This window comes from Grus americana, chromosome Z, assembly GCF_028858705.1.
Source record: "Grus americana isolate bGruAme1 chromosome Z, bGruAme1.mat, whole genome shotgun sequence".
Lineage (NCBI taxonomy): Eukaryota > Metazoa > Chordata > Aves > Gruiformes > Gruidae > Grus > Grus americana.
Window position 1 is genome coordinate 20,970,200 of NC_072891.1, and position 24,406 is coordinate 20,994,605.

The window sequence follows — 24,406 nt, forward strand, 5'->3', positions numbered from 1 at the left end:
TGCTCAAAAAAATCAGTGTTTATGTACAAATATTAAAACCAATGCAACAATAGCGACTTCCTCTTGAACATCTGATACTAAAACATGTTCCGATTGTCACTAGATTTGTTGTTATGCACAGGGTACTTACTTTAAACTGAGAATAACTGGAATCTCTGTTTTATTAGGAGGACTATAACCATTCCTACTGTATTTTACAATAGAATCTTCCTTTGTCTTACAATGAAAAATAGGAATAAAAAAAATAGTAACCTTGTCATTATTTTATAAATTACTGTATTTAGTTTCCCTGTCTGTAGACAATGTGCTTGTAATGCTGGGCAAATAGTGTCCCTGTTGGTCAGTTTATCCATTAGCTTACATTCAAAGTTGAGATATTCACTAGACTTTGGTTAAATTAAGTAATATCACTATGTTCTACTTGATCTGTAGTTTTTCTATATTTTTTACCCTCAGTTTTAAAAATTAAAAACAGGAAACAATTGCACAATTCATTGACCTAATTGTACACAATTTAGTATTCCTCAAACAGTACTGTACATCCTTCAAGTAAATTCAGCAGTTTGATCATGACAAGAGGAAAACTAAACATTTAAAAACCTAGCATTGAGAAGATGACATATGAGTAACCAAAGTAAAAGTATTGCTATAATCACAGCACCAGTTACACTTCTAAATGAATCGGCTATCCTCTTCAAATTCCCTGTACATAAAAAGGATACATTTACCAACACTGCAATTGCCCATCATGGATTTTTTTGGTTTGTTTGTCTGAAGAAAAAGTGTGGCAAAGGACAAAGAATTCATCACAGTTTGTTACAAGAATTGTGCTTCACCATCCAAGAAACAAGGCAATGCAATTTCTTCGTATGGTTGCAATTCGGTTATGTTCATGCTGACTTTCAAAACACAATTCTTTTAATAAACAGTAACAAGTTCTCCACTTAAATGCTTAAACTGAGAGAAAAATAAGTAAGTCCAGCTTTTAAAAGAAAAATTCAATAAATAGCTATTTTACATGGATAAAGTCATAGTGGTACAAATTTATGAATGTCACATCAAGCATGCACAAAAATGTTACTATACACAGAAGTAGTCAGAAAATATTGAAATAGATATCTAAAAAGATATGAAGAATTTACATATTTACAAAATCTTGCAAATTATTGCCTCATTTTAACAAGGAATTAAAAGTAAACGATACCAGCTAGCTAGCCAACAGGCTAAATAAGATCAGCATTTAAAAATCTATTAGACTAGCTGGAATTCATTTTTCTCTCATATCATTTTCTGAATTTTGGTCAAAAGTCTTTATTAAATAACTAAAGTGTCCATTCAACTTGCTGACAACCCAAATCTTAGACAAGTCTCTGTCTACATTAAGAGCCCAGCAATGCATAGATAAACTGAATATATTACTGCATCAGCTAATGAGAATGGGCATGTTCATTTAAGTGCAACTGGTATAAGCATTCAGTCATCTTTGTATAATAATTTTTATACAGACCAGCCACTCACTGTAAACCCATAGATAATCTTGAATGTATAACAATGGAAGATCATGGCCAGTATTTTACAAAATTACATAAAATGTGTTGATTCATAAACAAAAGAAAGAAGGTACAAAGTTCAGCACAAAACACAGCAACAAGAAGCTGACAACTTGGCTAAAAATGTCAGAGTACAACACAGGGCCAAGGCTACCCGTTATTTACCGTGTACTTACTAAAATTACATATTTCAAATGTGTTAGTTAAGAACTGATAACAAAATTATCTCTACTTTTGTCCACTGTGCTAAACTAATTTGTTTTTAATACGGTAAGTGTGCTATTGTGTAAACACTTCAAAGCAATCTTCATTACAATGCTGTAAAGAAAACTCCATATGCTGCATCCAAAACCCAGGATGTCAATGCAGTTCACAGTATGCATAATAAATACCCTCTTCCCTTTCAAATATTAAAGTCACTACTTCCTAATTACTCAGCATAACCTTGAAGCAACTATTACAAGTATCAGCAATGCAAACTTAATCTCTTGAATAATGAAAACAAATTAGTGGCAATTAAATTTGCAATACAAACAGTGCAAAGAAAAAGTATGGAGGGAAAGGGGTAATGAACTAAGGTTCAGATTCTCATTAAAAAACCCTGCAAGTTGTATGCTAAAACAACATGTTAAGCCAATACTATGTTTGGTTTGACTGTCCCACAAGAATCAGTACATTTGCAAGACAAACTTCCTGGATGGCTAAATTGCACTCAGTGTTCAAAATAAAAAAAAATAATACTGAAGTTAAATAGTTGCTTTTATGGGAAACATTTTTACTCATCCTTTCTTATTTGACCAAGGTAGTGAAGTGCCACTTTTGAGCCAATGACTTGCCAAAACAAATAAATGCCATCCACACTAAAGAAAAACTTTCCAATACATACTTCAAGGTTCTACTATTCCTATACAAACTAAATAGTCCCTTAAACCTGTAAGACTTTGAACTGCAGTGCTCCAAACAATTTAAGATGTCTTCCAAACACAGACTGTTTAGTGGTAAATCCTAAGCTGTGCAGACTGTAGCTTTATACAACATCAGCTGCCTCAGGAAAGTTATGGTACACCATCACATTACTCTTCAAAGTCGTGGACAAAACCCATCTGAATACAATATAGCCTACAATGCACCTGTTTGAAGCCAGTAAGTTTAAAGTACACAGACACCTACGGCAGCGTAATTACTTTTGTCTAAGGTAGCCATGGCCTGTAATTTTGCAACAGCATCGAAGTGTAGGTCTTCACACTTCACTTATGTTAAGTCCCTTGTGCTAGCTTCCACCAAGATGAACTTGCTGTTTTGTAAACTGAAGTGCTCTAGTTTAGTATCACATGAGAGAAGGTTCCATTTAAAAAACATCCTTGTATGTTTGTGCAGTTTAAATTAAAGAAACCCATCCCTGCCTTTATAAGAAAAAAAAAAATGCTACATTGAGCAGGGATCAGGATTGGTACCTGTAAACATTGTTATTCCACTGCATCCGTTACAGCAAAAGTAACTTAGACTAAAAAGCCACTTCAATCTGTTCAGGACTTCTGTGCTGGTTTTGAAATGGTGGCCTCCGTCTACAGGCTTTAAAAAAAAAAAAAAAATTGAAGCAGAGCTTAAAGCTGCACCACAGAGTTCTCTTAGTCCCAAACTCTGCCAAATATCCTATGACATTTCCACATTTATGGACTGAAAAAAGAAATTACTCTTGATAAATCAAGATATAGTTCTATACATACAAAGACATCACTGATGTCATAAAGTTCAAACTTCCAGTGAAAGACTAAGCAAACCTGATAGCTCCCATCAAGTTTACTACTACTGCATAAAGTACCCACTGTTTGTTTAGTTTTCCACAGTCATTCTGAGTGAAGGGCAGCATGTTGGTGAAGAGTGTGGGTATTGATAAAACCATTTGTCTCATTTGCAGATAGACTGCTGAAGTCAGCCACTGAAACAGCCATTTTGGCACTGGTAATATGGTGCGTGTGGTTCTCGAAGTCCACACCAAGGTTATTTACAGAGACATCATTCATGAAAGATTCTGGGACAGGAACTCCCATTTTCAATCTCTTCGCAGGTCTTTCTGTCTCCTCACTGCACATGTTCATTGGGTTTATTTCTGAATGATAAAAGCCAGTCTCAAATAAATTAAAACAATCACTTTCACCGTTGCTAGGCAAGTTGAGCAATTCTTCTGTTCCAACAGGCACATGATTAACTGGTGCTCGGGGTAAGCTGTCCATAGAAGGAAAGGCATCATCCAGGCAGTTCACATCTGAAGTGTGGCAGACTGTAGCTACGCTATTAGTCAATGCTGGAAAAAAGATGAACACAAGTGCAAATGAAATAGTTGTTTGTGTAGTTTGAACAAAAAGATTTTTATCTTTTTTTTTATTTACCTGTCAACTCATTGGCAGTGATAGAGTTCAGAATGCTTAGCTGTTGATCAGGAATGGTTTCTGTTCGACTGTTAGATGTTAAGGATGAAGAATGCACTGCTCCACCAAGGGCTTCTGCTTCGTCTACCAAACGATCCATGTAGTCCCTAAAGGAATGTTGCATCCATAATGTATTATTTAACCAGAAAACAACGCCTAAAAATGATGATAGATTTAATTTCAGTTACCATAGGCACTGCGGTATTTATTACACTGCAATGACAGAAGGAAAAAACCCACTATTCTACGTTTATGATTTGCAACAGAAAACATATTCAAGAACATTTTACTTACGTAACTCCTGGATGATGGTTGTATCTCTTCTTTCCAAATCTCGTTTGCTGAGCAAAGTAATCATAGCGTTCTGACTTTTTCCACATGTAATAGAAAGCCACACACTCAGCAACTGTTCTGGTTCTTACCTAAAAGAAAGCAAGAAGAATTGAGAAGATTAATGCAAAGTCTTATGTTTTGTCATCTCCCCAATTCCCATATTCTTGCAATGTTGTTAGTTTTGTTGTTCTAGTATCTGGAACAAATCAATTAAACTAGGAGACTTCAAAGAGATCTACAGCTTCAAATCAGTATTACATTTCTTCTATTGTATGCATTATTGGCTTTTTTAAAACTAGATTGAAACTGTATATCTGAAGCATGAAGTTCATCATGGCCAAGTGTAGGGTCCTGCACATGGGTTGCAGCAATCCCAAGCACAACCACAGGCTGGGTGGAGAATGGATTGAAAGCAGACCTGAGGAGAAGGACTTGGGGGTGTTGGTGAACGAGAAGCTCAACACGACCCAGCAATGTGCGCTTGCAGCCCAGAAAGCCAACTGTATCCTGGGCTGCATCAAAAGCAGCATGACCAGCAGGTCGAGGGAGGTGATCCTGCCCCTCTGCTCTGCTCTTGTGAGATCCCACCTGGAGTACTGCGTCCAGCTCTGGGGGCCCCAGTACAGGAGAGACATGGAGCTGTTGGAGAGAGTCCAGAGGAGGGCCACAAAGCTGTTCAGAGGGCTGGAGCACCTCTCCTATGAAGACAGGCTGAGAGAGTTGGGGTTGTTCAGCCTGGAGAAGAGAAGGCTCCGGGGAGATCTAATTGCGGCTTTCCAGTACCTGAAGGGGCCTACAGGAAAGATGGTGAGGGACTGTTTATCAGGGAGTGTAGTGATAGGACAAGGGGTCATGGGTTTAAACTAAAACAGGGTAGATTTAGATTAGATAGAAGGAAGAAAATCTTCACAATGAGGGTGGTGAGGCACTGAAACAGGTTGCCTGGAGAAGTTGTGGATACCCCATCCCTGGAAGTGTTCAAGGCCAGGTTGGATGGGGCTTTGGGCAACGTGGTCTAGTGGAGGGTGTCCCTGCCCATGGCAGGGGGGTTGGAACTAGATGGTTTTTAAGGTCCCTTCCAACCCAGACTATTCTGTGATTCTGTGATCTCAGTTCATAACATATATAACAATTTTTTAAACTGTAAGACAGACTCTTAAGATGGAAAAAGCTGAGCAAATCAATGACTTAAGAGAAGTGACTGAAAAAGCAGAAAAGATTTTGGGTACTTATTTCTTTTCGGAAAGGCCAGAACTCTGGAGGCTTCAACAACAGATATTCACAACAGTAAATGCTTAAACAACAAAATAAAACTGTAGTCTTGTTGAGAATGTATAAAGGACTCAAAAGATTCATTTTGATCTACATTGTTTGTATCTTTCCACAAAATGGAGGTTGCTATGTGAAGTCAGATTCTTGGAGAAAAAGTCATTACTTCTACCTATATACTTATAAACTATACGTTTTAAGATGCAGAAACGTTTGACATCATCATCAGCTCACAGTTCCAGTTGAAGTTTTACAACTAGAATATACAACTCTATCCAGAAATAGTCTGGCAGTAAACTATACTTGAGCTTAATCAAACTTCTGGAAACATCAGAAGCAAATCCAAAATGCCTTGGGTGCAGTAGTAAACCTTGCAAGTTTAGACATAACAGGCAGGAGAGGAAATTAAGAAATGTCCATATGCACCACCTAGTATACAAAGTCCCTGTTAACGTTTTGCAGTACAGTGACAAGGAAACACCTCTTGTAAATTTCTCCACACACTAAATCTTGTCTAGCTGATCATTTCCATATACAAGTGACATCAGCTTATTCTGGGTCCCAGAACCCTCCCTAAACTTTCTGGCATTTTACCTACTTGGAAAAAATTCCAGTGGATTTCTTAAGACAAATTCTTGTCCATAGTGACATCAACTCATGTGCTTTGTTGCATGTTGGAAAAAAATATTTTTAGATTATTTCTTTGCATCTCTGATGAATTACTATTTATTGGTAAGGTCCATTTAAAATCTGAACCACCCAAATATTTATCATAGAACAGGTTAAAGCAGGTATTAAGCAGTACCAGCTGCAGCAATCACAGCCTGATAAAGCTCTCTTGAAATAGAACAAAAACACCAGTCTCCTAAAGAACAAAACCTCAAGGTGGTATCATAACATAAAGGAGATACACAGAAAATTTGGGAAAATCTGTATTGTCAACTGTACCAAATGATAAGTTTTTTTCATTTAAAAAAAAATTAAAATCCAATCCCTATTCCTCAGGCACACAGGAGTCAATCAGAAGCCATCCACATCAAGATTAGAACTCCTTCGCTGGTGAGAAACCAGAGTACTGATGGATGACTACACTTTCTGAAAACACAAAGAGCTAAACTGGTTTCTGTAAAATGACACCTTCCTGACGACAAAAATAAGTTAAGACAAGATGCATTTTCCCCTCCCACAGCCATGGTATGGAAATACTATACTTCTAGGAGAGGAACACATTTAAACTAAATTATAGTATAAATGCATAAATGGAAGTAACGTCAACATAAGTTGGTATCAGAGATAATATAATGACCCATCTTGCAATGCCTAGCTTTTCCAATGACATCTGAGGAACAATTCGCACAAAAATGCCAAGCGGGTTTTAATATGTTGGTTCTTACTTCACTCTTCCGCATGGCTTCTGACAAATTTATTGCTTTTACAAATTTTCAGCATCCTATCATCTACCAATTCTTCCATTTAACTGTAAATACTAACCTTGTTTTTCTGTATGAGATGAAAGTCTTTTCCATAAATCAGAAGTGCATGTTCAAAGCTTCTGCATTCTTCTTCTGTCCACGCTGTCATCTCTTCTAGACAATGAAAAAAGTAGTGTGATAAACTTACTTTCACTCACCAACCTTTTACAGAGAATAAAATATTTATGTTGCTAATACATGAATATCTGAATGCATTCTAAAAAAAACCCCAACAGTTCAGTTATTTAAATCCATGTTCCTTCTTCTATTGTACAGATATCCTACCCGAAATGTAACATTCTTATTTAAAAAAACTCATAAAAAAATTTGATTTCTGAAATCTTTTATCTTTGAGGGCAAAGGGCATTCAAAAGATTTATTTTTCTTAGTAAGTCTGTCATCAAAAAAACAAGGTTTGATCACATCACTGAGATATCAGTGAGATAATTTTTGTGAATATTTCTACATAGAAAGAACAGTGGTTGTTGGAAAAAGACTGAAGGAACAACCTGTTGTGATGGATGTCCCCACTCTGACTGAGTGAACAGCACTTCGGATCAGGAATCACTGCCAAGAAGGCCTGAGTGAAATCATCCCTGTTGTGCGAACTGGGAGAACTGTGCTAGGTCGTGTCTTCTAAGCAACTACGGAGTCTAGGCCATGTCTCATCAGCAGCTAACAGTGCCAACCCACACTGGGACTAGACAAAACTAAAACTGCTACAGCTGTACACCTGTATGTACACCAAAGGAGGGGATGACTATGTGTCAGTGACTTCACACTATAAATATTTGTAGCCCCCTGAGCTCATTGAGCTCTCCTGTACAGCAGCAGGCTGCACAGAGATGATCTCCCCTTGAGCAGGGAAGGGACACCACTCAAGGTTACCCTTCAGGGCTGTCTGTAACAAGGTAAGGTGACACTTTACATTAAGCCTAAAAGTATACTGTATGCTAATGACATGTATGTATCTATCAAGCTATAGCTTAATTATTAGAAGTGTAGTAAGTAGTAGTGTTCTACTAATTATTAATTGTTAAATCATGTTTAAATCATTAAATTATTGCTTAATTACCATTTATCATTCAATCAATTAATTATCATTTGATCATTAATAAAACCTTTTAGTTAACCCCACAACAATGACTTTTCTTAGTAATTCACCTGCGACAAAAATTGGTGTAGTCGGCAGGATGGCAGATTCAATCACTGACTACTTACGGAGGCATGGAGTTAACCCTTCACTTAAATTTTCGGATGACTGGGCACACAAAAAGTGGGATAATTGGAGTAAGAAAAAAGAACAGTTGACTCTTGTAAGAGGGAAACTGAAAGATGGTAGAAAGAAGGTAATAATAATGTAAAAGATGCTGAAGAGGTATTTAGGAGCTGCATACCATAGAATCATAGAATAGTCTGGGTTGGAAGGGACCTCAAAGATCATCTAGTTCCAACCCCCTTGCTGCGGGCAGGGACACCCTCCACTAGACCACGTCGCCCAAAGGCCCATCCAACCTGGCCTTAAACACTTCCAGGGATGGGGCATCCACAAGTTCTCTGGGCAACCTGTTCCAGTACCTCACCACCCTCATTGTGAAGAATTTGTTTCTAACATCTAATCTAAATCTACCCTCTTAATTTAAACCCATTACACGCTGTCCTGTCACTACACTCCCTGATAAACAGTCCCTCTCCATTCCTTATACTCTATCACCATAAGGAACGTAAAGAAATAGAAATGAGAATGTTACAAGATGAGGATGAAAAAAGAAAGCGACAAGAAATGCTGTTACCTCTGTGAATAGACCAATTGCTGAAACAACTTTGGGAGGAAAAAGAAAAATGCAGGAAGGTAGAGGATAAACTAGAACTCATGATAATTCAGGCCCCCAAGCCCTCCCGATCCTGTGAAAATTTGTAAGCTAATCCTTCCCCTGAAAGACAGGAATGAAGATATTTGGGAGGGCCCCAATCAAGAACTTAGCGATTAGAGTGAATTAGATGAATCAGAATTTAAGGTAGCCCCTACTATTAAAACTGAGGTATGTGCCGGACTTCAAAGGGGAAACTGGAGAAATACCATAAAGACCACTCCATGGGAATCCTTTCAACTGGCCAATCCGCTTGAAAAATATGGGTGAAAACGAAACTGAATATCTCTGGTACATCTCCTTAACTAGGGGAGATTGTATTATGTTAGATCAAGGCAAAGCAGATGGCTTTTGGGGACCAGGAGTGTTCTTGAACAAGGGATCAGCCCCTAACAGCGAACCACACTCTTTTACGTCCAAGTAGCATATTGGGCAGGGGGCACAGACCCTCAGGACAGAGGGGAGCACACTGCTGTATCAGTAAGATCATTAAATGAACTTTTTATTGCCATTACAAAAGCAGCCTGCCTTCAGGCTACAAACGACAGGGGTGCATGTGGTAATTACTCTATCTCTGCCCCTGCAGACCCCAAAGTCATGAGACCACTAATAAGGGGAGCCCAGCTGTTTTAAAATTGTACCTCATTGTAAAAAGAGAGGAAATAAGATAAAATATAGAACATAACTCTCAGGAGGGTCAGGATGGCCAACCCCACCTCTGACCCATCCCAACTTGGGCAGACTTGATGTATGGCACTGTAAATCACAGTCAAGAAATGAGGCAGTATGAACTGACACCAGCAGGGTGATCCTGAGCTGACACAGACAGCAGACAGATCCAACAAGTGAGACAAACTCCCTGGAACCTGACACTTTTCCTGATCTCATAAACACCCTGGTGAGGTAGTGGACCCCCAGAAAAGGTATAATGAACTGTGGAGGAAAGCTTTAGTGTTAGGCATACCTCAGGTAGCCATACAGGGCCAACCGACTGGGACTATACTTAGTCTGATCCAGGGTTTTGAAAAACAAGGGATATCAGGGAATCCAGAACAAACCAAAGAACCATCTGCTCCTAAAGATCCCATGAACAACCACTTCAGGCTTCTTACGGTGGAACTGCAAATCTCTTTTTTTTTTTTTAAAGATAAAACCTGCAGTTTCTCAAACTGAATTTTAGTTTTACAAACAACAACAAAAAATCATTAAAGAAGAGGACTCTTAAAACAAAGTAGCTCAAGCAATTTGAATAGGTCAGTTTTGTCTCCAGCACTGTTGCTTTCCCATCTGGATTATGGCTTTGGGTCTATATATAATTAAGAAATTATATTTCAGGCATCTCACATTCATAACGGTGATCCAAAAAGTTTCATTCCGTTGACATTTAAAGCCAATGCGGGGAAAAAACTAATTTCAAAACATTTCTGGAAGCAGACACTGGAACCAAGACCTTTCTGCTCCCAGATGAAGGTGATAATCGTGCCACTGCAAGGCCATTTTCTTTCTTTCTCACCTCATTAATTTTGCACTCCTTACTACAGAGTTCTCCAGCTTCAAAGAGAAGAAAAGATCCCGATGTAAAGTCTTAATGTTAAGAAATTATCTTGGGAGTGGTGGATTTTTAATTCTCATCTTGAGAATGGCAGTGAACCTCAGTGAGTAGTGAGCAGAGCAGATCATAGCATATGACATAACACATACGTTAGAATACAGGACAAAAAACTGTTTTTGCTAAATGATAAACTCTGATTTTCATTTAAGGGAGTAATACAGTTACAGATAAACAAGATTGAAGCTCATTTTCCACTGTAAACTCGAGCAAAGCTCTCCATGTTCTACCAAAGACCTACAGAACTATACCACAGAACTGGTTTAGGGTTGGCATAGCACAACATTAGCACAGTGAAGAAGACAGTGGGGCTTATTTATGTAGCCAGCTATGTTCTTCTGATTCTAGTATAAATGTCATCAGATGATAATTGATCATGATCTCAAAAAGATACTGTAATGTGGGTGAGAACTACCTTATGGGAGCAAAATCACCACTCTTCCCACCTCTCTCCTCAGTCTATGCCACTGTTACAACAGCAATGGAGGAAAGAAAGGAAGGTGAAAAGCTGATCCTCCAAACTTTATACAAATTGCAAACTTCTCTAGCAGGAATTTCCAACTGGCCAACAGTCAGATTACACCTAATCTGTACTACAGAAATCATGGAAATGGATGTGCTCCTCAACCTGAATCTTGCTCAAGTTTTTACACATCCTTTTTTTTTTTTTACCCACACATTTCTGAAAAAACAGGTACTCTTACCCTGAGATGCCTTTCCATTTGAGCAGTATCTCTCAATTGCTTCTTTAACATTATGGCTACTTTTAAGAAGTTCGTACAGTGCCTATAAAATGGAAAAAGTCTTTAGAAAGAGTGAAAGTTTGCAAATATCCAAACTAGACCTCTAAAACTAGCCTTTCAGTGAGCACATCTAATGTGAAAAAAAGGGCTTATCTTTATATATGACAAAAATTTAAAAAAAAACACCAAAAAAACAACCAAAAGCAAAACCATCCAAAAGTTGAGGGAAAGTTTAATTAAGAAAATGTAAAACATTATATGCAATTATTAAAAAACTGGATTTGTCAACAGCATAGCAATCAGAAAATATCACAGATCACAACACTGCCAACATTCAAATACTCGGAGTTTTAAGCATATGCTTAAAATTACAAATAAGATCCTGACCCCAATAACATCTAATTAAAAAAAAAAGAAATGGAGTACTGCTGCCTTTATAATACAAGGCAGAGAAAAAGAGCACATGTTAATTACAAAGCAATGTGTCACAAATGGAAGAAGACATAAAACATACTTGTTCATTGTCCCGTGTATGTAGTCCTTCAGGAATTCTGCCAATCATTTTTTCATTTCCTGTTCTTAAGGAGGTTTCAAAAAGGTATTCTTTAACTTTACTTTCTGAGATCACATCAGGTTTCCAAAGTAAATGGTCTTCATTTTCGTAGGCTGTTAAAACAGAAATCCATTAACACCAGGTGTGGCATTTTTAAGGCTGTAACATTAAAAACTATTTCAGAAAGGCAAAGAACAGGAACACAGAAGTAATCAAATCAAGCACTATCATGCCACTTAACTTGCAGCTCACTTTTTCCCCAAAAGCCTCAGTTAAGAGACAGACTCTGCAATGTGGTGTGGCAAAAAGGTTCAGGTTCCATGAGGATGAGATAAGGGACTCAACTCTTGAGACAAGAGTCTTTACAGAAGAGCAGCGTGTTGACAGCTAGATGATTGAAGTCAAATTATGCACATGTATTGATCAACTTCGTATGAACAAACTAGTAAAATCATTCACACTTTTATTCAGCTGCTTTCAAAAAAATAAACCATAGTTTACAGTGAAAGAGTTTAGGATATTACTTTAGCATTTCAAATATCACATGTCAAAAAAAACCCCTACATGGTGACTAAATGGTCATTTTCAACTAAAATTTGCCAAAAATTACTTAACAGAATGGAAATCTAGGTCTCAATGTGGTAATTTGTTTTTTGATTCACTAACAACTGAATGCTGTTAAGAACTTACACACTGCATACTTTACAAGCAATCAGTATGTATAGTCCTCCTTCAGAGTACACTGAAATTATGTATGCACCTCTTAAGTAGCTTATGTGAAAGACAATACATTGGAAACACTCTACAAGAGTAGACCTAACCCTTTGTCAGTCTGTGCCCATGTTTCAATTCTAGATTAAACTATAAATCCCTTACTCTGATCGATAGATGTAATTAACATTTTACATAGTGTTTCATGTACTCTCTTGATACAAAATCTCATGATACAAAATTAGAGAGTTATTCAATTCAAACACAAGCATAATGGCTGTTACAGTAGAAGAGATGAAGATTCTCAAATCTCTCATAAAACTGCAGGAAACAATATTAAGCTAAGGTGAAGAAAAAAACTACATGTCCTCTGAAAGTTCTGTTACAGGTTAAGAACATGGAAGGCTTTCAGACAGACATGTTACAAGCGTAAGGTTTAAAGAAGAGCAGACCTGCCTTCTAGCATAATTCTGGTAGCTGGAACTACACAGCAGAAATATGAGGCCCTGCTTGCTGTCACAAGCTCTTCAGGGAGTACAGAAGAGGCTTCTACAGAATCATCCACTCCTACGGTCAGGTCCAACCTCTCTGAGCACTGCTGACGCTCAGCTTCAACCCTGTTTATCAGCCAAGACAATCCAGCCCTTCTTGCTGGAGTCCATGACTGATAATCTCAAGAGGAGATCCCCTGGCTCTCCCATCTGTTAGCTACCTCTTTGCTCTTGGCCTTGCCAGCAGACAAGACTCTCATGGGTTCTCTCTAGCACCAGCCCATTCCAGACAAAGTTGTCAGATTAACCCTTCCTGGTCATCCTCTGGTTATTGGCCCTTCTCTAGTTCTTGGCTGCGGGGAAGTCAAGATGTGTAAATAGTAAAAGATAAAAGATAAATCCTGTTCTTACTCCTCCATTTCTTACAACCCATAAGCATAATGCATGAATCTTAGAAAATAAGAGACTTCCCTAGGTCTCTTAAGCAACAGAAGTGATGCTCACTTGCTAATGCTTCCAGCTCCACCCACACCGAACATTCTTCTTCTCTATTGCAAAGGATCATTCTTCAAAAAAGCAGGTAGTAATGGTGAAAAGACTTTAGATACTTCACTAGAATAATACTCCCATGAACTGTTACAGTTTGAACACAAGTAACTTACTGAATATTGAAAATTCACAGCAAAAAACAAAGAATGCCCTTCATTTATTAACATATCCCCCAAACTGTTCCTTAATTTCATAGCTGTTCCACCCATGAGCAAATTTCTTTCATTATTTGCTTTTTGAATTCCACACCTGTATGTGCTATACTTTTCTCATAGTGAAGGCTTCTAAAGATACCAAATAAGACTCTATGAAATAAGTTTTTTTTTCCCTACTCTAGCATGATTGCAGTTTTTAACCTAAATTTACACTGGCATAACATCATACTTAAAACACTGTATTTTTTTAAAAGACAGTGTATCAGGACCTACATCTTCTACTCATGCTATGGTAATTTAAAATGGTTTATTGCTTTGTTTTCCATATCCATTCTGTAACCCACACTGTTAGACTTCCCAAAAACAAGGAAAGAAAAATACTATTTTGAAGATCTTCAATGTAACTTGACACACAGTTTGTTGCCTCCTAATATTATAGATACATCAGAATTAACACTGTAATCCATCCTCTGATGTTTTCTTGTCCTCTCAAAGTTGCGAAATCCCATTTCTGAGACATAATTATGTGGTTGTATTACTTCAGTTTTCTAGTGCCTTTTTTTTTTCAGGTCTCTGAGACTTTAAGTAAGCCATTGGATTTACCTTATAAATTTAAATAACATTTAAATTTAAGTGCTATGTATACATATAAAATAAAAGTAAAATAGTCAGAAGAACTTACCCTTTTCATCATCACTGTATCTGCCAAGGTAAGATGGAATTTCAGCCTGGTACTGTGAACCAACCATTATTTCCTGAAGATGTAACAAAAATTAAAAGAGAAAGGTATTAACTTAATATGTTGTGTATGGAAGCATTAGAAATGTCATTAACGACATTTGACAGAGAATTCCAGAATTCAGGTACTATTTTAGATACGTACTATAAATCTTAATGCATTTTTCTTAACAGTAAAGTTTTTTTAACTTTTTTTAAAGATACTATTATTACCTTTCTCAAATCTTCAGACGAATTACCATTGTCTGCCTCTATATCTTCACCATCTGATTCTTTATCTCCATCACACGTAGTGTTTGCTTCAGACACAAAGAAGTTTAGTTTTAGCTAGGAAGAATTTTCAGTTGAAACACAGAACTACAAGATATCCTTTACTTATGAAAGGTGTACCTGTTTTTATTCTGGGAGACACTTATCATGAGTCTGTTGATCTACATTTCTATCAGAAGTCTGTTAATCTACAGTTCTATCAAACTAGCATGAAGTCAGAAGGCACTGGTACTTGTACACTGCAGAAGTGAAACATTTATCATCACTGCAACTGAGACCATCTACTATATTTCTAACAGTCAAAAGGAAATGAGATCATTTTTCTTAATGAATTTTCTCCAATAAAGGCTTATACCTTACAGAAAAGGTATGAGAAAAACAGAAAACTTCCAGGGCTATGACTTAGCCTCAGGTTAATCACAAAGAAAGTAAAGTTGAAGGCATGTCTTTACTACCTACTAAAACCTTTCATCAGAAATTTTAATGGGCATTCAAAACATTCCTTTAAAGAAGGCTGCCTCAGCATGGAGTGAAGATGCAGGACAGATATACAAAACGGAATCAGCAAAAGACTGAATTTTATTTTTCTTTTTAACTTAGGAAGAAATACAGCAGAGCACTCCAAGCAATTCATATACAGTATTCCATAGAAGAACTCGTATTTTAGAATCTGGAACACTGTTCTGAAATAATTTTGGTTTTATAGCTGTATAACCCTCAGAAGAATGAAATCTACAGTTCTGATATAATTAAAACTATTTTGTTTTCTCAAACTTCGGAAACAACATGCTCATAAATAGGGTTGCAATTTTAGCTTCATCACAACTGAATAGAACTGTCAACATCACAGACAATATCCAAGACCGTATGGACTAAGTCTCCTCTTCTGTAATCATTACTACAATCACCAGTCTATCTCTTTTTGTTGTTAGAAACAGCAAGCAAGAAGCTAACATGAATGCATGAAAAAAAAATATGCCTGGATAATCAGAGGCAATTATTTTTTCCAATTAATGGAAATTTAATAAAATAGCCTATAGTATGTATTGGACATGTTTATCTCAAAACTTAATGTTGTCTTAGTATCTGAGAAATGGACAGGGATCAGAGAAAAAAAAAAAAGAAATTGCCAACAGTACAGAGAACTGACTTCTCCCTTCCTGAAATGGTGGATATTTGATTTTAAAATGTCCAACCAAAAGTTCTAATAGAGAAAGTAACATCCTGATAGAAAACCATGATAGCGAAACAAAGGTGACTGTTTCTTAATCCTCAGTAGGATGAGGGGCTAATAATTTTTTTCTATAAAGCTGTCACACTTTCAGTGTCATACTCATTAACAATTCACAAGCAATGATTAAGTGCCAGCAAATTTGGGGTTTGCTTAACTGAAAAAAGGGCATTAAAATTTCTAAGGTTTTTGTGTATCTTTTTCATTACAAATACATTATTTTTATTACGCAATCAGCAACATGCAAAGGACTACGACTGCTGATGACTGAGGCAGCACATCCCCTTTATTGTCCCCCTTCTGCAGAGGGATGAAATCCCCCAGGAATAGCCTAAAAGACTTACCAAATTAAAACTGTGATAAAAATGCTCTACATTGCTCTAATTCTAGTACACCAGTGAACAAATGAGCTGCAACAGGCAATGAGGAATATCTCATCCAGGTTGGATAACTGAACCACTAGTTCTCAGATTTTTTCCATAATAGCTCCATAGATAGTGAAATTTTGGTGCTCATGCGTTTATAGGCCCTATCCCATATAAAACCACTTTGGCTCACCCCATGAAGTCCTACGGAAAAGTGTTGAATGTGTGAAGGGAAATAATCACAAAGAAACTGCATCCCAGTTCACATCCACAGGCTGCATGGAGGAGTCACTGGCTTAAAAGCAGCAGCAAACATTTTAGTAGGGGTTACATATGGGTTACATATTCATGTAATTCACTAATGTACTGAAAATCATGAAGAGTGTTTCTCAATACCACATTAACTATTAATTATGAAAAGTTCTCTTATTTGTAGAGAAATTAGCTGCACTTGAGCTTTGAGCACAGTATCAAATGTGAGTCTTTTAGGTAATCAGTAATACCAACTGAAGACAACATTCATACACAACATCCTGCAAAGCACTGTTTCTCAATTCCTGGTAAAGTCAGCACTACTCTACAATTTTGGTATTCTAAGCTAGGAAGCTATATATAATGCTAAGACTTTTTGAGTACTATTATAAAATTAGGTTTCCTACATCTTAATGGCCGAGGAAAGAAGTCGGTAGCCTCATGTGAAGTAACCGATGGTGTCAAGTCATCAGCAGAGGACTGTGTTTCTTCATCATCACCCGACAAGAGGTCTTTAGCGATTTCCTCCTGTATCATTAAAATAAAAAAATAAAACCTCAGACTGATGAGCATTTAGATTCAGCAAATTTTAAGTCTCATTAATTAAAATGAATTATTTTGCCATAAGTAAATTTAGCAGACCATACACCCTTAATTAAAAAGCTAGTTAACTCCTCCTAAATCTAAGAACAAATATAACCATTAATTTCAGAGTTGAACACAGGGGTTCCTTTCCCCTTTGTCTTCTATTAAAATAAACACACAAGAAGTAACTTCTGCAAGGATTAATTTTAGATGTTCCTCCAATTGCTCCCAATGAAAAATGCCAGTGGAAACTGCCTCAAATCTTTAGAATTCTATCACTCTTTGCGTCACAGATATACCGAAGCTTTAAAAGGTTGTTACCCCTTAAACTCTGTGGAAAAAAAGATAAAACAGCCAGGCACATTTCTTTTGCTGAGAGGACAGTTACAGATAATAGACAATCTGCTATCTTCCCAAAACAAAAAAAATGACACTTCTGTAGGTTAAAAAAAGAAAAAATATAGCAAAAAAGAAAAAGCACATGTCCTCCACTAGCAGATATGTTTGAACCCCTCTGTATAGAGGTTAGGAAGGGAAAGAACTGTATTGGACAACAAGCCGACTACATTTTTGTAGTCTCAACACAATCGTGAATCATAATGAGAATCAGATGTGCAGAGCCATCATTATACCCTACTTTCTGTGGAGTTTACCATTACATCATACTTACAGAAAGTTTAAAAAAAAAAAGAGACATACACTTACTACCTACATACTTTATAATCTGAACTAGCAGCTGCATATGCTTTATAGCCAAAAATCAGTTTAAAATCTCAGAATTCAAAGTTCACTTGCAAATCACAAAACCTGAAGTTTCAGGTTTTTACATCAGCAATGCAACACATAGAGTCACTGCACATAAAACAATCTCTCTCTTACTCCCCAAAATTGAGACCTTTCCAAATGATATGCATTTGAAAGCAACATTCCAAAGCATTCAGGAGTTCATTTTCAAGTTATCCACAAAACTTTTGATACTTGACATGTGTGTCAGAAACCTGAATTATTTTTTCTGGACATTGCACACATTATAAAAAAAATTCCACTTCTATTAAAAAACCCTTCACCTATTTAAAGTTCTTTGGATGTGTTTTAGAAGAACTGTTAACTTACTCATTTCTCATTTGTAGTAATACAGTACCACTAAAGTTGCTACACATTTATAAATGTGATAATTATAATTAGAATCAGATCCTCAATACCCTTGAAAAAGAGTGAATTCAGAGTAATACTGTATACTGAAATTAACAAAGATACATATTTTGTAACATCAAGAGATAGTGAAATGTAGTTTAAGGTCATCTGAATTTCTGTTTTTTAACCATAATACAAGTGAGAAATGGTTCTGACTTACTTTATCTAGAGTCATATCTGGAAGTTCATCTGCAAGCTCACTTGGAGAACTATCTGCACTGGAACCTGCCATAACTGGAATCGTGGGTTCATAGCCATAGAATGCCAGTAAATCTTCCAATGGCATGTTTCCCTCCTAATACAAGAGGATTTACAAACATTTCAACACACTCCCAAATACTTGTAAACAGTTCAGGCCTAAAATGATAAGACATATTTTGAAAAACAAAAGTAAAAAAAACAAACAAAGAAAAACTGAATTGAAAGCAGGAATCCTGATTAAAGATTTAAAATGTTTTCAGGCACAGGACTGAAATAATTCATAACAATGTTATCTGGGCATATAGTGAAGTCCCATCAAGCTACTGAAGAAAACTGTTTACTGGATGAAACTAGAGAGTTATTATAAAAAATGTCCTCCTTATCCGACTCATACTGTAGAGCATGATTTGCCTCTATTTTTTCAAGACACAAGATATCCTAGAAACACTACCAACCCCCCTACAAGACAGAAACACAGAAAAACTTGAAGACTTTAGTCCTACACACTTACAGCTGTGAGTCTGCAAAAACCCACAAAAGTAAACCAATATAGCAACATTTAAGCCCTCCTTTCCATCTCCTGCACAATATATTTTATAATGACTGTTGAGAAGGTAATAGGAAAAAGACAGCTAATGATACAGAAGGCAAAAATCAGGAGAAAGGTTTGATTTATAACTTGTTTTTTCCAACAGCTTTCAATCAAGTGATTTTAGTAAATATCGCAATACAATTAATAAAATAATAAACAGTGGAGATTTTTCTAGTTACCTGATTCAAGCCATCAAAACATTAAAAATATTTTCCAATATTTGTACCTTTAAAAGTTATATTACCTTTAAAAATTTCTTGTTGAACTCAAACACAGATTAAATTACTTGTTTTCTTTAGTCAGCTAAGGTCTTAGTCCTGCAAAGACTTTTCACAATGGGTAAACGTAAACTCATGTCCAAGTCTTTCCAGGATCGGGACCTAAAGTAATAAAGTGTTTAAGATGAGTGGCTCTCAGTTCCTCTTCCTTCTATTACAGAAGCAACAAGATCATTTTGTGGAGTAACAACTCCATTTTAACCACCAGACTTGGCAAGCTGCTTCAGTACTATAATTGCAAGTTCATAATCAGTAAAAATGTAACTATAAAGGTGGCAGGACCGAAAAAAAAAAACCAAACCATGAGTATAAACACTGCCAACTCCACATTTAGAAAATTTGGTTTTACATGGACTACAAAAACACAGTCTCCTATACGATGCTAAAAATTACACTTTCCTGGAACTCTCTTGACCAAAATCTGCAGTTATGCTGAGTGGTGTAAGTGGGTCACTGAACAGTAATGCAAGCTGTATGAATTTGTGGGTGTTCAGCACTCAGCAGGCATTTAAAATGGGTGATGCACTGCCACAGATGAACAGCAGGTGTAAACAGGAAAAATATTTAATTAAAGAGTGTAAAATGGAATAGGAAAAACCAAGGAGCATGCTGGTCATTTTGCACACCCACCAAATGCCAAATTGATGAAACTAAGACATAAAACTAACATTTATGTAGAAAACGAATGTGATCCATCATGCCTTAAACAGGACTGTTCACACATTGGGAAAGCGAAACCTGACCAACAGAATGAAATACAGCTAGCTGTCACTTAATACTATGCAAAATGTACAGTTTCAACTTATATCCAACTTGTAAAACTCAGAAGTGATAACTGGTATCAGATGATAGGACTTTAAAACCTGCTTCAGTGGTTTCTCTACCAAAGAGACTACTAAATGAAAAAGAATATGAACTTAACACTAATATCTTTGAGAAGCTAAGTTCAGCCCTTCTGTGAGGATGCACTGCTATATCCTAACCAAACCTGATCTTTTCTTTTTTTAAACAAGCTGCAAAGGCATATTGCAGGAAACTGCATTATACAATACAAACTGAAAAACAAGCCGAGTGCTTTTTTCACTAGAAAAGTTACATGTATGGACATTTGCAAGAGAGAAAGTCACTCTTACCTTTTCTAAATCTTCAATTTCAGAGTTGAAATTTTTGCTTTCTTCCATCATTTCTTCTTCTTCGAGAGTTCGCTCATCATCATAATCATGTACCAGCATTTCAGCAGACGGGTCAAAGTCATGATCCTCAGACGATAAAGAGCCAACTATCAAAAAACCTAATTTGAGTCACTTTTTTTCTATACCAACATATGAAATTACATCACAGAAAAAAATATGGTTCCATGAATTCTTTTACACACAGGGTCAGAACTCTCAATGGAATAAGTGGAACAAACTCCTAACTACTTGACAAATTCAGCTGTTTTAGCCGGCCCTCCCTTTTCCTATTTGTAAGTAATAGGGGCAGCTTTCTCTCTTGCAGTATAGAGTACTTGAGAGAAGTACCTAAGCTACTGAAACAAAGTTCAGAAAGTACAATCCCAAATTAGTATTTTACTGAATAAAAGATTTTTCAAAACATCCATGAAATCATCTTTAAGGTACAAAGCACACACATCATAAGATTTCAGATGCTGCAAGACTGATTTATAGACTCTATTTATGTTATTTATATGGTAACTAGCAACGTTTTTCACTGGTAAACAGCTAACAGGTTATGAATCAGCTTCCTACTAACACCAAATAATGCTTCAGATTAGTTTAGCCTCACAGATAGATCTTTTATTAAAACTAATTTAATTCTTAGCACTTGATCTAGATAGGAAAAATAAACATAGCAGAGTTTCAAGAAATATTGAGGAAAATATACCAAAAATAACAAAGTGTTTCTAATGGATCATATTAATTAACAAGTTCTTGTGATAGCTTTGCGGTCCAACAGACACTTTTTCATTACTCAAGAGGACAGTTGTAAGTCATCAAAAAAGTAGTGTTAAGTGGATTTTGTCAACAGTTCGAAAGTTCATCATTAAACAAATTTTAAAGATGCAAATATTCTGCACCAAAAAGACAGTGTTCTACAATGAAAATCACTGAACTACAGGGTTGTTTTGTTCTTTAATGTTCACTTTCTTATGGCTTTCAGGGTGGAGAAAACAAACAGATTGGGGTATTTCTCTTCTGGTTTCCCCTTCTAGTTCTTACATACCAGTGCTCTGTCATAAAATCCTTGGCTTACAAGCAGCAAAGAAAAGGTTCATTACAAATTATTTCCATGTAAGAACTTCTTTAGAAGTTTTGAAAGAAATAGCTACAAATTTTCAATCCTCTTCAAAAACATAAAGCAGTATCCCTCTCTGCACTGCTTCCAGCCTTGAAAGAGACAGCTGTATACACTAACACTTCCGAGTCTTAAAGCATCTAATTAATTTTTCAGCAATTATGCTAAGTGTTCATTCCTTATATGCAGGTAATTACAACTTTATCTGTTTAGCTCACTTAAGACAATACTGTGAAAGTTCATAATATCATACTGTAGAGAAACATTCAGGCCAAAAATGCTTTTTATTCACATAGATGGTCTCCTAGAGCTTTCTCTATAGCTGGTAACACTACTCCAATTACAATAATGGCATTATGTGTTGAATTTTCATCCTGTTTGCCATCACATTCTGATCTAGTTTTAAAGAAGTGTCAACTGCCTTAATCTATTTATACATATGTACTCGCGATTATTGCATCTAATTGATGTTCTAACTCATTTTATGTTTGAGTAACTCAAGTGGAAGTTCTATTCCACTCACAGACTTTTGATAGAAAAGTCCCACTTCTTTAGTAGCTCTGCATGCTCAGTATCCCATTTAAAATATTTAAAATCATATTAAAAAATACAAGCTCAATAAATTTCAGAATAGTAGTTCAAAACGATGACAGCCACTGCAGAAAGCAGTTACACAGAAGCAAATACATTCCCCAAATACTTCTTCTTCAAGAGTAGCCCTGCTGATGTTAACTATGCTTGCTTGTGTAAAGTATTCCAAAGAACCTTAATAGCAGTTAAAGCCTTAAAAATTACTTATCATTATGTTTTTAAACATTTTCGGTTACTACCAAGAAGTCAAAAATTTACACAAGCCTGTAGTTACCAGCAACAAGAGAAGCAGTCTCTCTCCAGGCTACATGGCTTTACTGAGATGCTGACTTAAAAGTGCTACAAAACTTTGTTTTCATTTTGGGTTCCAAGCAGCCAATTACTAACTGCAACCGGAGTTAAGGAAAGTACTCCACAGTGCACATCTCCTTCTCTTAAAAATCTGTCAGGTGGTTAATTGCGTGCACATGAAGCGTTAGGAAAGCTACGAGGGAATAAATTTGGGAAGGAGCAGGAAGGAGAGAGCGGCGTGAGGGCAGCAGGCCGGGTGCTGGAGCAGGAGGTGGGCGAGGACGAACCTGGGCTCGAACTCCCAAAGGAAGCCTGCGGGGAGAAGAGAGAGCGAGGTGAGAGCAGGCTTCCTGCGGCCCGGCAGCGGGCAGAGGGCTTCATTTCATGCTTCCCCCTGGAGCTGCCCTCATCCCCCGCCGGCCCCCCTTCGGCCGCTCCCCGCCGGCCTCAGCCCCTGCGTCCCGCCCTGTTGGCCCTTTCATCCCGTTCACCCTCTCCCATCCCTCCTTCCCTCGCTTGTTCGCTCCCTGCCAGTCGCTCTCCTTCCCTCCTCCTCCGGCGGCTGAAGCCCCCCAGGTGCCGCGCCCGGCCCGGACGGCACTCCAGTTCCCTCCGGCCCCGGCCGGGCGGGACATGACAAGGGGAAGCAGCCGGACCGGCCGCCGCCTCTTCCCCGCTCCCATCCCGGGGCTCGCTCCTCCTTCCTCCCGCCGGGCGTTTCTCCATCGCCCGCGCTGCTGCGACAGCGTCGCCACCGGCCCGTCCAGCGCTCCCCCGCCCCGGGGCCCGGCGCGGCGGCCGCGCCCCCCTCCGCGCCCGGCCGGGGCCTGTCGGCCGCCCGCGGGCTGCGAACCCGGCACCCGCGCTCCGCGGCGCCCGCCGTGCGGCCTAGTCGCGCAGGCTCCCGCTGCCCCGGCGCCGGCGGCTCCGCCGGCCGCCTCGCCGCTCCGCTGACCTCCCCTGCGCCGCCGGGCCGCCCCGGAGGTGCCTTACAGGGATGCCCAGGCGGGCGCGGGGGGTCTGCCGGCGACAGGGCCCCGCGGGGAACCGGCCGAACCCCGGCGCCCCAGCCCGCTTTCCCCGCTCACCTCCGCCATATTGGGACGATCGGGCTGAGGAACAGCGCTGCGCCGAGTGCCCGGATGGGGCCGCTAAGCCAATGGCAGCCGCCGAACCCCAGCCGGAGCCGGCCGGGGAGGGAGCGGAGGGGCCGGCGGGACCGGGCTGAGGCGGAGGAGGCGGCGCCGGGGCAGGGGCAGCGCCGGGACCCCACCTCCGGCGGCGGCGCCGCAGCCTCCCGCCCCGGCCGGTGAGGGCGCTCTGCCCGCCCCGGCCCGCCGCGCCCCGGCCCTGCCCCGCCCGGAGAGGGCGCTCGGTGCCCGCCGCCGAGCCCAGAGCGGAGGAGTGGCACGGCGCCGGCCACCGCCCTCCACCCGCCCCGCCCGGGGAAGCCTGGGCCGGTAGAGGCTGCCCGCCCCGGAGCGAGGCGAGCGGGAGCTGGCAGGGCACTCACCGTGCTGCCTCAGGGGCCCCGAGGCCGGCTGGAGCCCGGGTAACTCGGACACCCCCCGTCTGGGTCAGCGCGTCTCTGACTGCCGCGGCTTGCCGTCCTGTCCCGGGGATGCCGTGCAGAAACGGTACCCGGCTGAGTCACCTGTGCGTCACTCGGAATCGAGCCCCTTCCTAGGTGCTGGTGTGACGGAGGGCTGGCAGGTACGCCGACACCCAACATCTTATCAACAAAATAGCACAGAAAATGCAGCAGGAAGAATCCCCAATTCAGGGAAG

General features: G+C 38.9%; 1 protein-coding gene across 4 annotated transcripts; it reads right to left on the reverse strand.

Moving 5' to 3' along the window:
- On the reverse strand, positions 1-23,811 carry MIER3 (MIER family member 3). Of its 4 annotated transcripts, XM_054810095.1 has the most exons (14): positions 23,707-23,811; positions 22,906-22,930; positions 20,575-20,720; positions 18,531-18,665; positions 16,999-17,119; positions 14,687-14,772; positions 14,418-14,490; positions 11,791-11,942; positions 11,238-11,319; positions 7,073-7,167; positions 4,274-4,401; positions 3,941-4,086; positions 3,709-3,855; positions 1-3,122 (listed from the first exon to the last, which is right to left on the reverse strand). In XM_054810095.1, the coding sequence occupies exons 1-14, from the start codon at positions 23,713-23,715 to the stop codon at positions 3,055-3,057; spliced, it is 1,413 nt and encodes a 470-aa protein (XP_054666070.1). In that variant the 5' UTR covers positions 23,716-23,811; the 3' UTR covers positions 1-3,054. The 4 variants fall into 4 exon arrangements, with proteins under 4 accessions (XP_054666070.1, XP_054666068.1, XP_054666067.1 ...); XM_054810093.1 differs by having other exon boundaries at positions 1-3,855; positions 7,073-7,164; XM_054810092.1 differs by having other exon boundaries at positions 1-3,855.
- Positions 23,812-24,406: the final 595 nt, after the last annotated feature.

Bases quoted from the DNA above. Each gene is read 5' to 3' on its own strand.
- MIER3 (XM_054810092.1), bottom strand. The intron at 18,666-20,574 runs GTAAGAGTGACT...CTCTTGTATTAG, and splicing joins AAATTGAAGATTTAGAAAAG to GAGGGAAACATGCCATTGGA. The intron at 14,773-16,998 runs GTAGGAAACCTA...TTGTGTCTGAAG, and splicing joins CTTTCCTCGGCCATTAAGAT to CAAACACTACGTGTGATGGA.